Genomic DNA, 12,610 nt, shown 5'->3' with positions numbered 1-12,610 from the left:
CAGAATTTTGGAAAACAAAAAATGAGAGCCATTGCAAAGATCATGTTCTGCAAATACACTGTGATTTTTTTCTGATTGCAATGTTCTTAGGTCAAACCCCAGCACCACTAAACTGCCACTGCCTGGCCCCTGAGCAAGGCCCTTAAGCCTCAACTGCTAAGGTGTATAAAAATGAGATCAAATAAAAATAGGACTGGATAATGGTTTCTGCCAAATGCAATAAATGTAAAAAATGTAAATAAATTTTGCCTGAATTGCAAGTCTTTTGGCTAAATTATGATATCGCTGTCTAATTCAGTCATTGGTAATCAATCACTAAGCTATTCCTCTCCTCTAGTATCTGGTTTACAATGTTCCAAATACAGCCTGAATTGTGCAAATGGTAACAGTATAATGTCAGGTACATTCCAGTAGGATCCTAAATGTTTTGATGTCTAGGAATTAGATTTCTTAAAAGGTGTAATACAACAATATGTAATAATAAATAGAACCCTTCAGGATTTCTCTGAATGATTAAAAGTTCATGGCAATCCAAACTGTTAACTGAGAAAAACTTAGTTGTTTCCTACATAAAACTTTTAAGCTTCTTTCAGAGAGATAACCAAGAAGCGCTTAAATGACCTAGAGTTTTTCCTCTAAAATTATATGACACTCTTACACTCTTACACTCTTCAGCCATTGCTTTTAAAGCAACTCATTAAAGAATTTTTGATGTCAATCACACAACATGGCAGCAAATCACTGTACATATTTCTAAAGCATTTTCATCTGAGAGATGATTTTGATCAGATTTTTTGCTATATGAAGAAGCACAGTAAAGCATCAAGAAAATTATTAGGCATAAATGCATATATACATGCTATTTTGTATGTGTATGGTATGTAGGGCTTCTGTGAAAAGGGTTTAGTGGGAAGAAGGTCTATCATATATATAAAGCTAACAAGAAAGCATGCAGGGTCACCATGCAATGTGCTTGTTAGTACTATAGTGACTTAAGCCTAAAGCAAATATGGTTTGTTAGTCAGTGCTTTGGTGAATTCTGAATGACTTATGTGACCTACAATTTATACCCTTCTGTGCATGTAAATAAAGTGTCAAATTCATTTTGTTATCAGTAGAATAACAGAAAGACTTGGAAATATTAGTAAGACACAAATGAACATATCATTATATGTGATGGAAATTCTGTATAACTGCCAGGGTGTGTGTTGAACCTTCTTTCTTCCTCCCTTGGAGGGTTGAAGAGGAGAGTAAGTACAAAGAAGAATTCCTCAATCATGCTCTGCACATTTTAATTAGTTCCGCTGTTCTGAATTCACACAATGGCTGCTTCATAACTGTTAAATTAAAGTACGCTGAACTAAAACAGACTTTTATCAGGTTTATTAGCCACATTCAAATAATTCCTTTATGAATATGGTGCTTAAAGACAGTTACTGCATATTTTTTTTTTGCCAAACATCATACTATGATGTCTACTACAAAAATGTACTGATTTTTTATTTATATATTCATCAAGTTATTTACTTTCCTTCTCTTTACACACACACACACACGCACACACACACACAGACACACAGACACACACACACACACACACACACAAATGTACAAGCAGACAGCTGGTCCCTGGTTCTATATATAAATGTGTTGGGTATCTGATATCCTGCATAAAGATAGTGCCAAAGGACAGCCTACTCTTGAAGCTCATGTTTGTTTTGCACAGTAGATACTTCCACATTCACAAAACAGTCCAACAAACACAATTTTCATGCATGTTTGTATTATTCTACATATATAATGTACTGAAGTAAAGTAGAGCAGACCCATAAACGTCTGGGGATGGCTGTGGCATTTTTTTTTTGTTACTCTATACCAAGCAATACTCCACAGAGATTTCATATAGTAAAAACGTGGTCTTATTTTTATGAGATATAGGTCATGTTGTTGGGCCTTGAGCAAAGGCTTGTCCCCAATCTCTCATTCAGGTGAGCTCAACTGAGACTCAACCAAAGTCACCTTCCTCTGTCAGGTAACCTACAAGGAACAGGGAAGCTATTTTAGTCTAAAAATGTTATTTCTCTGACACTGATTTATCTCCTAAACAGTGCTGAGCAAATGTCACTGGCACATACGGAGTGATTCATGCCTAATTAATGGGAGAACTCCTAGCTCGTGCAGTCCGTTCACACTCCATGCGCACTTTAGGGGAAGTGAACATGCTGCCATGTGATCTCTAACGACAAAACTGAGCGACCGACTCTCTGTCTAACTTTCTTTCTCTGAAGGTGGATCCGTTTCTCGATGATGATTTGTCAGACACCAGGACCTCGGAGACGATTTTAGTAGTCTACTATATTACATAGACCCTAGTCTATTTTAATCGGCGATTTAAGAAAAAACAAGCATAGTGGCTCAGGCTTTGACAGATTATTCAAGACTAGTTTCACATATTGCGCGCGTAAAGGCTACTCCGGACTTCTTTTTCATGCTTATTAACATAATGTAGGTTATTCTGTTGGCGATGTCAGCATATGTAACCCGTTGCTCTAACGTTTCCCAGTGGTTATTTTTGGGAAAGCATTTCTGAGAGTGCTCTTCTTAAGCCAACAAAGCACTGCTCCGGTGGGAACATGACTAACGTTCTCTAATGAATCCTTTTTTTCTGTGTTTTGCAGATTTATTAAGATTGTTTCAACAAATTAACCCTCCCAGTTTGATCTAGTAAGCTTTAAGAAGGATTGGAGTAGTCACCTGTATCTAGGACTAGACACCTGCAACATTGTTTGGCACAGGATCTTATTTACGGCACAGGATCTTTTTGCGCTTAAACAGGTGGGATTATGGAATCTGTTCATTTTTTGGAGCAGAATAACTTTACTTCGAGCGAGGTGTCACTGGTACATCCGTTGTGCACAGAATGGAAAAGAGACCCAGAAGGATCCGTTTTTCATCTCGCTAATATCCTCCTGGTACTAGGCTTCATGGGAGGTAGTGGATTTTACGGCTTGATCTATATGTTCAGCTTTATGTCCCTCGGTTTTTTGTGCTACTCCATTTGGGCATGGTCCAATCCGTGCACCACGGACTCGTTTTCGTGGGCTTTTGTCCTGTTTGTTATTTCTGTTGCTCAAGTCGTCCATGTCGCATACCGCCTGCGGAGTGTGACTTTTGATAAGGACTTCCAGGATCTCTATGGATGCATGTTCAAAAAGTTGGGCGTGTCTCTCAGTCACTTCGGCAAGATCGTCTCTTGTTGCGAGCAGGAAATCCATACGATCGAAAAAGAACACTACTTTGCAGTGGAGGGCAAAACCCCTATAGATAAACTGTCTGTTCTACTCTCTGGGAGGTAAATACGGGCATCCATAATTCAACACTCTATACATTGATAAACATTGATTAGGATGGTTTTGATCGTCTCATCAACATAACCCTTGAAAGTGGAAGTTTAGTAACTTTGTTTATGAGATATGAAAGGTTCCTCAAAGAGCGCTACAGTCTCAGAAATAAAGGTACCAAACGGTACTTTTCCTTCCTACTTCTCTGGAGTGGTACAGCAAGGCTATATTGTTTGCGCCGTATAGTGTTTAGTTGAGAATGTGCACATGGTTTACCTTTAATTCATGTTTAAAACCTATGGTCTTACGTACCTTAAATCATTTTAAAGGTGCAAGATACATACTAAAGAAACAAAAGATTTACACTTAATGGGACGATACAAATGACAAGGAGAATGGCACTTTTATTTCCGAGAGTGTAATTTCAGTAAGAACTGTCATTTTACAATATATAGTCTCCTGATCTTTTATGTGTGACTTAATCACTCACTTTGCGCTCGTCACTGGATATGGACCTGGAATTATTTCATAATGATTATATAATTATATCATAATGAACTTTTGTAGAGAGTCAATAAGGAACGTGTTTGTTCCAACAGAATCCGTGTTACAGTGAATGGAGAATTTCTACACTATATCTACCCTTTCCAGTTCTTGGATTCACCTGAATGGGATTCACTCAGACCGTCGGAGGAGGGAGTTTTCCAGGTTTGCCGAAACAAAATAAAAAATAACCCGCAAAATAAGGCAACGCGTTCTTGTCATTTCACATCTGCTTTATTGTTCTTCCCTTTTCTTTTAGGTAACACTAAGAGCAGACGATCGCTGCACATATGTCGCTTGGAGACGCAAGAAGTTATATCTGCTCTTTGCCAAACACCGCTATATCGCAAAGATATTTGCGCTAGTGGTGCGCAATGACATCGCCGATAAGCTATACTCTCTGAACGACAGAGCGCTGGACGCACACGGCTTCCGCTATGATCTACGTTTACCCAGCTTCTGTCACACGCCGCAGACACCGTTAGAAAAACCACACAACAGTTAAAAAACTCGCCTTGACACTAGAATGGCCTAGAATGTCCTCCCAATTATTCAGGAGAAAGTAAGTCTTAAGGAAATAAGAAGGAAGTCTACGAGGGAGGTGTATATCCCAGAGACTCCCCCTTTTCACCTTTGTACAAAAGTCCTCATGTCGCATGTTCAATACACTATCCATGCCTAAAATTCAAGCTTAATTTTCATGCATTCTCTCTCTGTTATTTGCATAATAGTAAAAAATTGCCTACACTTGCTATTATTAGCTATATATGTGTGTCTTATTAAATCACTGACCTATGTTTGAATAGCTCTTCTCAGCTGATTGTCTAAACGGCATTTAGCTAATGCTTTTGCACATCTGAATTCCAGAATAAAGGAGATTTTGTAATCAACTTTTGTTCATCGTGTCTTGATTACTCATGGGCAGATTCCTGATCTTCCTGATAACACTTCCTGATAAATTGCTACATCATTTCCGTTTTATTGTGTAGCTGACCGTGGTGCTGATTTTCATTTGTCGCATTTCAGACATGTTTGTTTAATGGGTCCCAAGAATAAGGCCATTGTTTTGAAAAGGTTCTAGTTGGGACTGTTTCTACTGTTGTGATCTACATGCAAGTTATCCTCAGAAGAATAATCTCTTAAGGATTCTAATTGTTCTTTTTCTTTTTTTTATTTCTAAGTCTATATATGGTGAATTCATAAAGAAAAAGAAAGATTTCCTGAACAGTCATAAAAATACACAAACAAGTAACTACATAATGCAAAAATTGCCCATACTATAGGTTACTATTTCCCCTTTCTCACTTCAGATACACTATCTAGCCAAAACTTTGTATACACCGGACCATCACACCCATATATGGGCCTTCCCCAAAACTGATCTCAACAATACCTAATCTTGTGCCAAATTCTAAAAGCAACACTCCAAAATCTAGTGGAAAGCCTTCCCAAAAGTGTAATCTTTATGAGTGTGATGGTCAGGTGTCCATAAACGTTTGACCATATAGTGAAACATAATCAGGAGCCTCATCCTTTTGTGAAGGGTGTAGTTCGCTTTTGATGAGCGCCTTCTAGCGGTTGAGTTGCGTATTAGCGTGAACGAGGCGCGGCGCTGGTTGTTAAGTGTGTGAGCTTCTTGCCCATTTTAGTCGATGGCTGTCAGCAGGCTGGAATGCGCGACTCACACTGTGCAGCCCCCTGCTCTCCTGCACCAACACACTCACCTCACTCACACACAACCTTCTCTCCACCTAAATTACTAGCGAATTATTAACACTTTCTTTCAACTGAGTGCGAAGACGGTAAGTGCAAAGCTTTGTATTTTACTTTGTAATCTTTTGCATTTTAATCTGTAAGAGAATAAAGAAACTACAGGCTTTTTATCTGGTGCAAACGGGCTTTTTCCTCCTCACACACTCGTTTGTGTTAATCTAAAATTCTTCTTTGTATTCTTCTTGCTTTGTTGATCGACTGTGAATACGCTTTGTTAAATTTAGACAAATCCTTACATGTCTTAGAGGTACTCAGGACGGAAGACAGACGGAATATAGTAAAAAAGACACGTTTATTTGTGTTATGTGAGCAATGTAGACTCATTAATAAAAATGTTCTGTACTGCCAAATCAATGTCCCGAATGTCTATACGCTTTTAATGATATATACATATATATATTTGACAACTGCCGTTTTTTCACCTATTTTCCATAAATTCAGTTTCAGCTTATTGCCCTTCAGAATGTCAGCCATGCCAGATTTAAGCACGACCATGATCCCACTGGACTTAAGTGTGACTCCAACATATGGTACCTTAGAAATGGCAGAAAATATCACATCTTGTCAGGAGTGGGAGAAAGCTCATCACTTACTCTTCCATCTGGGCAACCTGAGTTTAGTTGTAGGCCTTCTCATTCCAACCACTGTGGGCCTGCACATGATCCTCCTCAGACTTCTACTGATGACAGGTCAGTTTGAGCACACTCTGCTGGCCACTATACACATGCTCACACACACACACCATGCCTGGTAATATGTTGGCATGTCTTTACTGCAGTCTCACATTCATTGTGCTGCTCAAGTTTTGTTTTTTCTCCATCATTAACACATTACATGTTCAAAGAGATAAAACAGATGAATAATATTTTAGATCGAGATTGACATATTTACATTATTGATGTTCAAGGGGATATTAATATGGCACTAAAGTAGCCAAAGAACATTGGGCATAATGCACATAATACACATAATAAATACAACTATTACACTTACGGTATTGCACATGCACACACAATGCAAAGACATTAAGTACAAAAGCAAGACAAAACACAGAAAAAAATCCCTCAATATTAGTAGAAACATTCAGATTTAGTGTGTGAGTTATGTGTTCAGGGATTAGTGTTCTAGCAGGAACTATTGTAAATGTGTACAAAATATGGCTGAGATGCAAGAAAAATAGTTGGTCATAACCAGAGCAGTGGGATTTTGTCCTGTTGTTCATTCTGATGGAAGGGAACAGGATAGCATGCTGGGAGGAAGTCATTTTGAAATAGCTTGAGCAATGTACAGAGAATCCATACACACTGCAGATTTCTACTAAATCATACAAACACTTTTTGTGTTGTTAATGAATTGCATACCTCTTCTGTTAGCATAATTAAATTAATTTGTATTTGAGACTTCTCATGGATTTTCTATTATTGTCCAAAATGTCAGAGTGACTGCAGACATGCTCTGTTAATTAAATCCTATATTTAAAATATATTAAGACAAATCTACAGGATACTGCATTTATTTCCCTGGCACTGTTTAAGTCTAAATGAGGGGTATCCAATCTTATCCACAAAGGGCCGGTGTGGGTGCTGGTTTTCATTCCCATGTGAGTCACACCTGAGTCCACCTGTTTAAACAGTTGATCTTATTTTTCAATAGGCTTAGGTGTTGCTTCTGCTTGGTTGGATTGAAAATCTCAGACACCCTTGATTTAGAATTAAACAATTAAATGCAGTATATATTGTAGTGCAGAACTCGTCAAGACTGAAAATTCAACTGCCATGTATTTCCAAAAATGATAAATCATAACTTTTTGTTTGTTTGCAGGTTGCTGCTTATTTATAACCTGGGCTGCTCTGTATAGGTGCACACTGGATGTGTTGGTTTGGAATGCTGTGTTTCTCCTAGTCAACTTCATGCATTTCTTCTACTTGCTATACAAACGCAGACCTGTAAGTACTGACTGCTGATGTGCATTCTATGGTTAAAAAAATTCCTTGGCTCTTCACTTATTATATTTGACTGCAGGTATATTTTATCATTATACAGTATAATCACATTCAAAGCTGTAGATAAAAGAATGAAAATCAAAGGTCATTTTATTTGTCACCTCTCCTTACACTCGTAGCCGAATGTGCTTTGGATCTGGCCCCACATCATCAGTTCATTCACCTGAGTTTTATACAGCAGTCATTTAACTATTGGCTTTTACCGTGTCATGTCTTCATGTTTTGTCAATTAAGGTTGTTAGTGTCTGCCCATAATGTCACAATGTCAATTTTCTCCCATTCATTTCCTCAGTGTATTGTAATAATCGATCATATTGTACAGTATAAATATGTTTGTGTATTGATACAAAACAATTAACACACTGATTATTTTGAGCTTCAATGGCATCAGTGGCTTATTGCTGGATCTCAATAGAATAAAAAGAATATTCTGTATAGTAAAGGTGCCACCTTGATCAGGATTTCATTATTTTTAAAATACTTTCTTCACAATCTGTGTTTATTTAACATGTACATATTAAATAGTTTTGTACATTTTATATTATATGTTCTGAAGTTTTTTATATGACTATAATGGTCAAAATCACGCTATCCAATGTTATATCAAAAGAGAATGGGTTCCCTTTTTTCTCTTGATTCTAATTCCCCTAAAGGTTTTTTCTTTCCTCAAGTAAAAGCCACTGTAGCCTCATTATTTTTGCATTATTTTGCTATTATTTCATTATTTTGCTCTACTTTCAGAATTTTGTAACTCTGCATTGTGACAATGCCTCTTGTTAAATCTTAAACACAAACAAACTAGAGTTGAATAATGTCAACTTGCAGCATGATACAAATTGTTTCATGTTAGTAAAGAAAAGCCTTTTATCAGTGTTCTTTAGAATAATATCAGCAGTCATGTGCTTTGCAATTACATTTGGATTAATTAGTATTGTACAAATTTTAAATTCAGCATTCGTGGTTACTGTAATCATTCAAAAAGTGATAGCTACCTATAAACTATGTAATTTGTCAGAAGAAAACCACACTGATGCAGTACATTGAGGCTGCAGGGTCACCAGGAAACTGAGGCTAATTTTTGTGCTCTGGAAATTTTATAAAACTAGGTCATGCCTCTGAGATGTCATGCAGATCTTGTACTGTGTCCATCACACCCCATTGCTCTCGTTTATAAAGTTTTGTGGATAAACAATCTGGAATATTGGAGGCTTTTTTGCTTGTACTATTTCAGGGGTAATCACTTCAGACAGAATTTTTTTTAAATTTCATGCGTCATTTTCTTTTTATTCCTAGATTAAGATTGACCGTGAGCTGAGATCAGTGTATAAGAGGATGTTTGAACCCCTGCATGTACGTGAAGCTTTGTTCCAGAGGCTCACTGGTCAGTTCTGCACCATCCAGACCCTTAAGAAAGGCCAAGTGTATGCTGCTGAGGACAAGACCTCAGTAGATGAGCGCCTCAGCATTCTTCTCAAGGGGAAGTACGTAGCTTAAGAGCATGCTATCACTGTAGGAAACAGATGGTGTAACTCTCTTCAAGAGTTTAATTTTATTACCTAGAACTGTGCAAGATAATCTAACCCTTCAGCTGAATAATCACATTTTGGAATGAAAAAAATATTTCCTTCCCATTTAAGTTTTTTTTCTGTAACTTTTTATAATCACTACACTTTTTCCTATAACCTTTCATGAGCAGACCTGTGGTTTTATTACAGAATGAAGGTGTCATATCGTGGCCATTTCCTTCATAACATCTACACAAACGCCTTTATTGACTCTCCTGAGTTCAGATCAACGCAGATGAACAGGGGAGAAAAGTTCCAGGTAATGTCCTTGAGTCTCTGCCCTTGAGTCTCCTTGAGTCCACATCTAAATTAGGTACAGCTAGAGGCAGTGTCTTCATGAGAGGGTGTAGGGAAAGAGGTCGTTCTTGCGCTGGCTTGAATGCTGAATTCAAAGTTATGGAATGATGTAACATGGTGGTGATGAGTAACGTCTTACTCACAGGTGACAATCACAGCTGAGGAAAACTGCAAATACCTGTGCTGGTCTAGAGAGAGGCTGACTTACTTTCTGGAGTCTGACACATTTTTAAAGGAGGTGTTCAGGTACCTCATCGGCAAGGACATTACTAACAAGCTGTACTCCCTGAACGACCCCACTCTTAGTGACAAGGTAAGATGACCATGATGATAGATGAGATCACATAAAATTGACTCTGATAGATCTCTGATACTGTTGATCTGCATGGCATGGATGCACATCCTGATACTGGTTACTTCTATGATGTCATTGTTTTGCAGGCAGTAAAGAAGATGGAGAGGCAGCCAAGTTTGTGCTCCCAGCTCTCAATGATGCAGATGAGAAACAGCATGGCCAGCACCAGTGACACAGATGACGTGCTTAATCAGATTCTGAGAGGCGGATCAGGTGGTTCATCAATTCGTAAGTCTTACCCTGCTAACACCACCTGCTTATCAGCTTTTAGCACTAATACTAATCTTGCTACAGGTCTAATCGGAACTTACTATACATGTACATTCAGTTGGCTTATAATATATGTCCAATTCCAGATCCGACATCTTCCTTTCCTTCTACATCTCACTCTTTCTGAATTTCCTTTTCAAATATGAAACACAATTTCATTTCCATTTTCAGTTATATAACCTAATGATTTCCATGTCCAGCATGGTCCCTCACCATCACCTGAATGTCTGGTGCTCTTCTCCTTCCATATGGGCTCATGTTACTGTTTCAGTGTTTCTCTGATCTTATTTCCTCCTGTCCCTCCTTTAGCTCTGACCTCAGATCGCACCTGATGGGGCTGTAAGACCTTTTATTTTCTCTCACCATCTTCTTCTTCCCCATCCCCTCAAATCACCCAGTTATTAGCTGAAATGTAACCAAGTGACTTGATGCATTTCCCTGTAAATTCCTAACTGCCTCCCTCTGTACTGAAAGTGTGCCAATTTGGTCATCTCTCATGGATCTTACCTCATTAACTTCATCATGCATCACAACCCACAATCCTATGACTCAACGTATCATAGACACATTGAAACTAATGCTTAGCTTTATGAAGCGTTTCACTGTTGTGTGTTGATGACTGTTAAACTAGCTGTATTTACTTAAGTTCGGAAAATTGAGTGTTATACAAAATGGTCAAAATATAATTATTCTAACTTGTTACATTGCTACATATTGTATTTATGTTGTATTACAAATACACTGGTCACTAAGATGTATGGTTAATGAAGTTAATGATCAACCCATGTGATTTTAACCAAAATTCACACATGCTGTATATATATGTATTAAATATAAATAGAGCGTAACATATACATAAGATTTGTAAGGGGCTTTACATTTATATGAAATGTGAGACTTCAAAGAGTCATAACAAAAGCATCTGAGGACCAGAGTGAGCTCTGTTTTCATATCAAAATGTCCAAAAATACTTGACAATGTCTTTAAGGAAATAATGTACTTAAAATCACTGAATTATCAGTTTTTCATAAATATGATGCAGCCAGAAACAAAAATGTGAACACAATACAGTATATGCACACCATCTGGCATAAGTTGCCTTAAACACCTATATCTAATTAGCAATAATTTGTAGTATATAAACCCTTTGCCTATTCAGGACATTTTTTTTTTGTAAACCATGACATGTAATTTATTTCTTAGTCGTTTTATTAATATAACTGCATGTGGCTGAAATTACAAATTGACAAGGTGTATACGTATTTAAAAAATCTTTAAAAATTTGAACATTGTCAATGCATCTTCTTTTTGACATTATGACTCTTGTTTTCAGACAATAATCCATATGGCAAGGCCTCCATAACTATGAAACCAATTGAAGAAGCCACGGAAGATGATGTTTTCGAAGGTGACTCAGCTAATGACACCCAAAACAGCCCGGAACCGGTGTATGATATTCCAGATGATATCTGAACTGATATTTGGTGGACCGCTGTTTGAAGATAATGTAGACTGTTACAGATCAGAAATGACATTTGGGGCTAGGTTACTATCCTACATGTTCTATATGTATTATACAGAAAAGTCAGCATGTATAAGCAGAGATTCATGTCATTAAACCTTGATATCATCTTATCGCAGGCTGTGCTTGCTCTGGAATGGCTTAACAAATGTCTTTTTAATAGGAGCAAGAGGCACATTTAATGTTTCCAAAGAATATAAGATATAAATTCAATATGTATTTGAAATCCATATTTAGCTTATCACTTTGGTACACATCATCTTTGATAGCAAATGTAAACACTGTGTTTATTTGTTTTTTTCGTGTTGCTTTCTTTTAACTATGGATTGTACTTGGATTGTACTGTAATTAAAATTAAACACCCTGAACAGTGTGCATATTTTTCTTTAAAATTAACATGTGGTCTCCATGAAGCTCCTGTGAGGTGCAACAGAAAAGTGTTCATATCTTCAGGAGATAATGGGTTTGAATACCACTAATGCCGCAGCAAAACTGGTCATGTGATCTGGCTGGAAGGGATGGATGGCATACTCTCTCACCTTTCAATGACAGTAATCACCAGCCAGTCATGGGGTCTGAGATCTTGTAGGGTCATGGAGGAAACACGTTAGGCCTTTAACTTGGGAATTTGCAGGTGAATAAATTGGGATAAAAATGGGAACAAAAATCATGTGCTCTTCAATGGCATCCAACAATTATTTTAGAATTAAATTTCATTCCTTGACAAGTTACCCTATTTTCACTTTGATTTATATTTTTCCACATTAAAGTGTTCTTCATTTACCTGCTGATTGTGGTGCCAGTGGGATTTCATCAGTCTGTCCAGCTCTCTCATCTTCTCATCTGTACAATCTAGTCAAACAAGTCAGGTACCAAATCTTCAAGTGTCCTGATAAATCCACCAGCATGCTGTTTGTCAACTCATAGCTCACCAGCTGTGT

The 12,610-nt window shown here is 37.5% G+C and overlaps 2 protein-coding genes across 6 annotated transcripts; both read left to right on the top strand.

Annotated features, from left to right (window-relative positions):
* Positions 1 to 2,221: 2,221 nt before the first annotated feature.
* Positions 2,222 to 4,753, top strand: popdc3 (popeye domain containing 3). 2 transcript variants are annotated; one of them, XM_058396111.1, is made up of 4 exons: positions 2,222 to 2,505; positions 2,679 to 3,352; positions 3,941 to 4,049; positions 4,144 to 4,753. In XM_058396111.1, the coding sequence occupies exons 2-4, from the start codon at positions 2,844 to 2,846 to the stop codon at positions 4,387 to 4,389; spliced, it is 864 nt and encodes a 287-aa protein (XP_058252094.1). In that variant the 5' UTR covers positions 2,222 to 2,505; positions 2,679 to 2,843; the 3' UTR covers positions 4,390 to 4,753. The 2 variants fall into 2 exon arrangements, with proteins under 2 accessions (XP_058252094.1, XP_058252086.1); XM_058396103.1 differs by having other exon boundaries at positions 2,222 to 3,352.
* A 792-nt stretch (positions 4,754 to 5,545) lies between these two features.
* On the top strand, positions 5,546 to 12,053 carry bves (blood vessel epicardial substance). Of its 4 annotated transcripts, none has more exons than XM_058373291.1 (9): positions 5,546 to 5,686; positions 6,099 to 6,346; positions 7,479 to 7,603; positions 8,954 to 9,141; positions 9,376 to 9,484; positions 9,668 to 9,835; positions 9,964 to 10,105; positions 10,457 to 10,486; positions 11,481 to 11,607. In XM_058373291.1, exons 2-8 carry the CDS (start codon positions 6,121 to 6,123, stop codon positions 10,477 to 10,479), a joined length of 981 nt encoding a protein of 326 aa, XP_058229274.1. In that variant the 5' UTR covers positions 5,546 to 5,686; positions 6,099 to 6,120; the 3' UTR covers positions 10,480 to 10,486; positions 11,481 to 11,607. The 4 variants fall into 4 exon arrangements, with proteins under 4 accessions (XP_058229274.1, XP_058229369.1, XP_058229183.1 ...); XM_058373386.1 differs by having other exon boundaries at positions 9,964 to 10,090; positions 11,481 to 11,605; XM_058373200.1 differs by lacking the exon at positions 10,457 to 10,486 and having other exon boundaries at positions 9,964 to 10,090; positions 11,481 to 12,053.
* Positions 12,054 to 12,610: the final 557 nt, after the last annotated feature.

The sequence above is a fragment of the Hemibagrus wyckioides genome, linkage group LG01 (assembly GCF_019097595.1).
Source record: "Hemibagrus wyckioides isolate EC202008001 linkage group LG01, SWU_Hwy_1.0, whole genome shotgun sequence".
In the NCBI taxonomy this organism is placed as follows: domain Eukaryota; kingdom Metazoa; phylum Chordata; class Actinopteri; order Siluriformes; family Bagridae; genus Hemibagrus; species Hemibagrus wyckioides.
The sequence above is the reverse complement of the archived record's forward strand: the minus strand, read 5'-3'. Positions and strand labels throughout refer to the sequence as shown.

Coding starts and splice junctions, on each gene's coding strand:
- popdc3 (XM_058396111.1), top strand. CDS start 2,844: ATGGAATCTGTTCATTTTTTGGAGCAGAATAACTTTACTTCGAGCGAG. Junction 3,353..3,940: donor TCTGTTCTACTCTCTGGGAG/GTAAATACGGGC, acceptor TTGTTCCAACAG/AATCCGTGTTACAGTGAATG. Junction 4,050..4,143: donor CGGAGGAGGGAGTTTTCCAG/GTTTGCCGAAAC, acceptor CTTTTCTTTTAG/GTAACACTAAGAGCAGACGA.
- bves (XM_058373131.1), top strand. CDS start 6,121: ATGTCAGCCATGCCAGATTTAAGCACGACCATGATCCCACTGGACTTA. Junction 9,142..9,375: donor AGCATTCTTCTCAAGGGGAA/GTACGTAGCTTA, acceptor GTTTTATTACAG/AATGAAGGTGTCATATCGTG. Junction 9,485..9,667: donor ACAGGGGAGAAAAGTTCCAG/GTAATGTCCTTG, acceptor TCTTACTCACAG/GTGACAATCACAGCTGAGGA.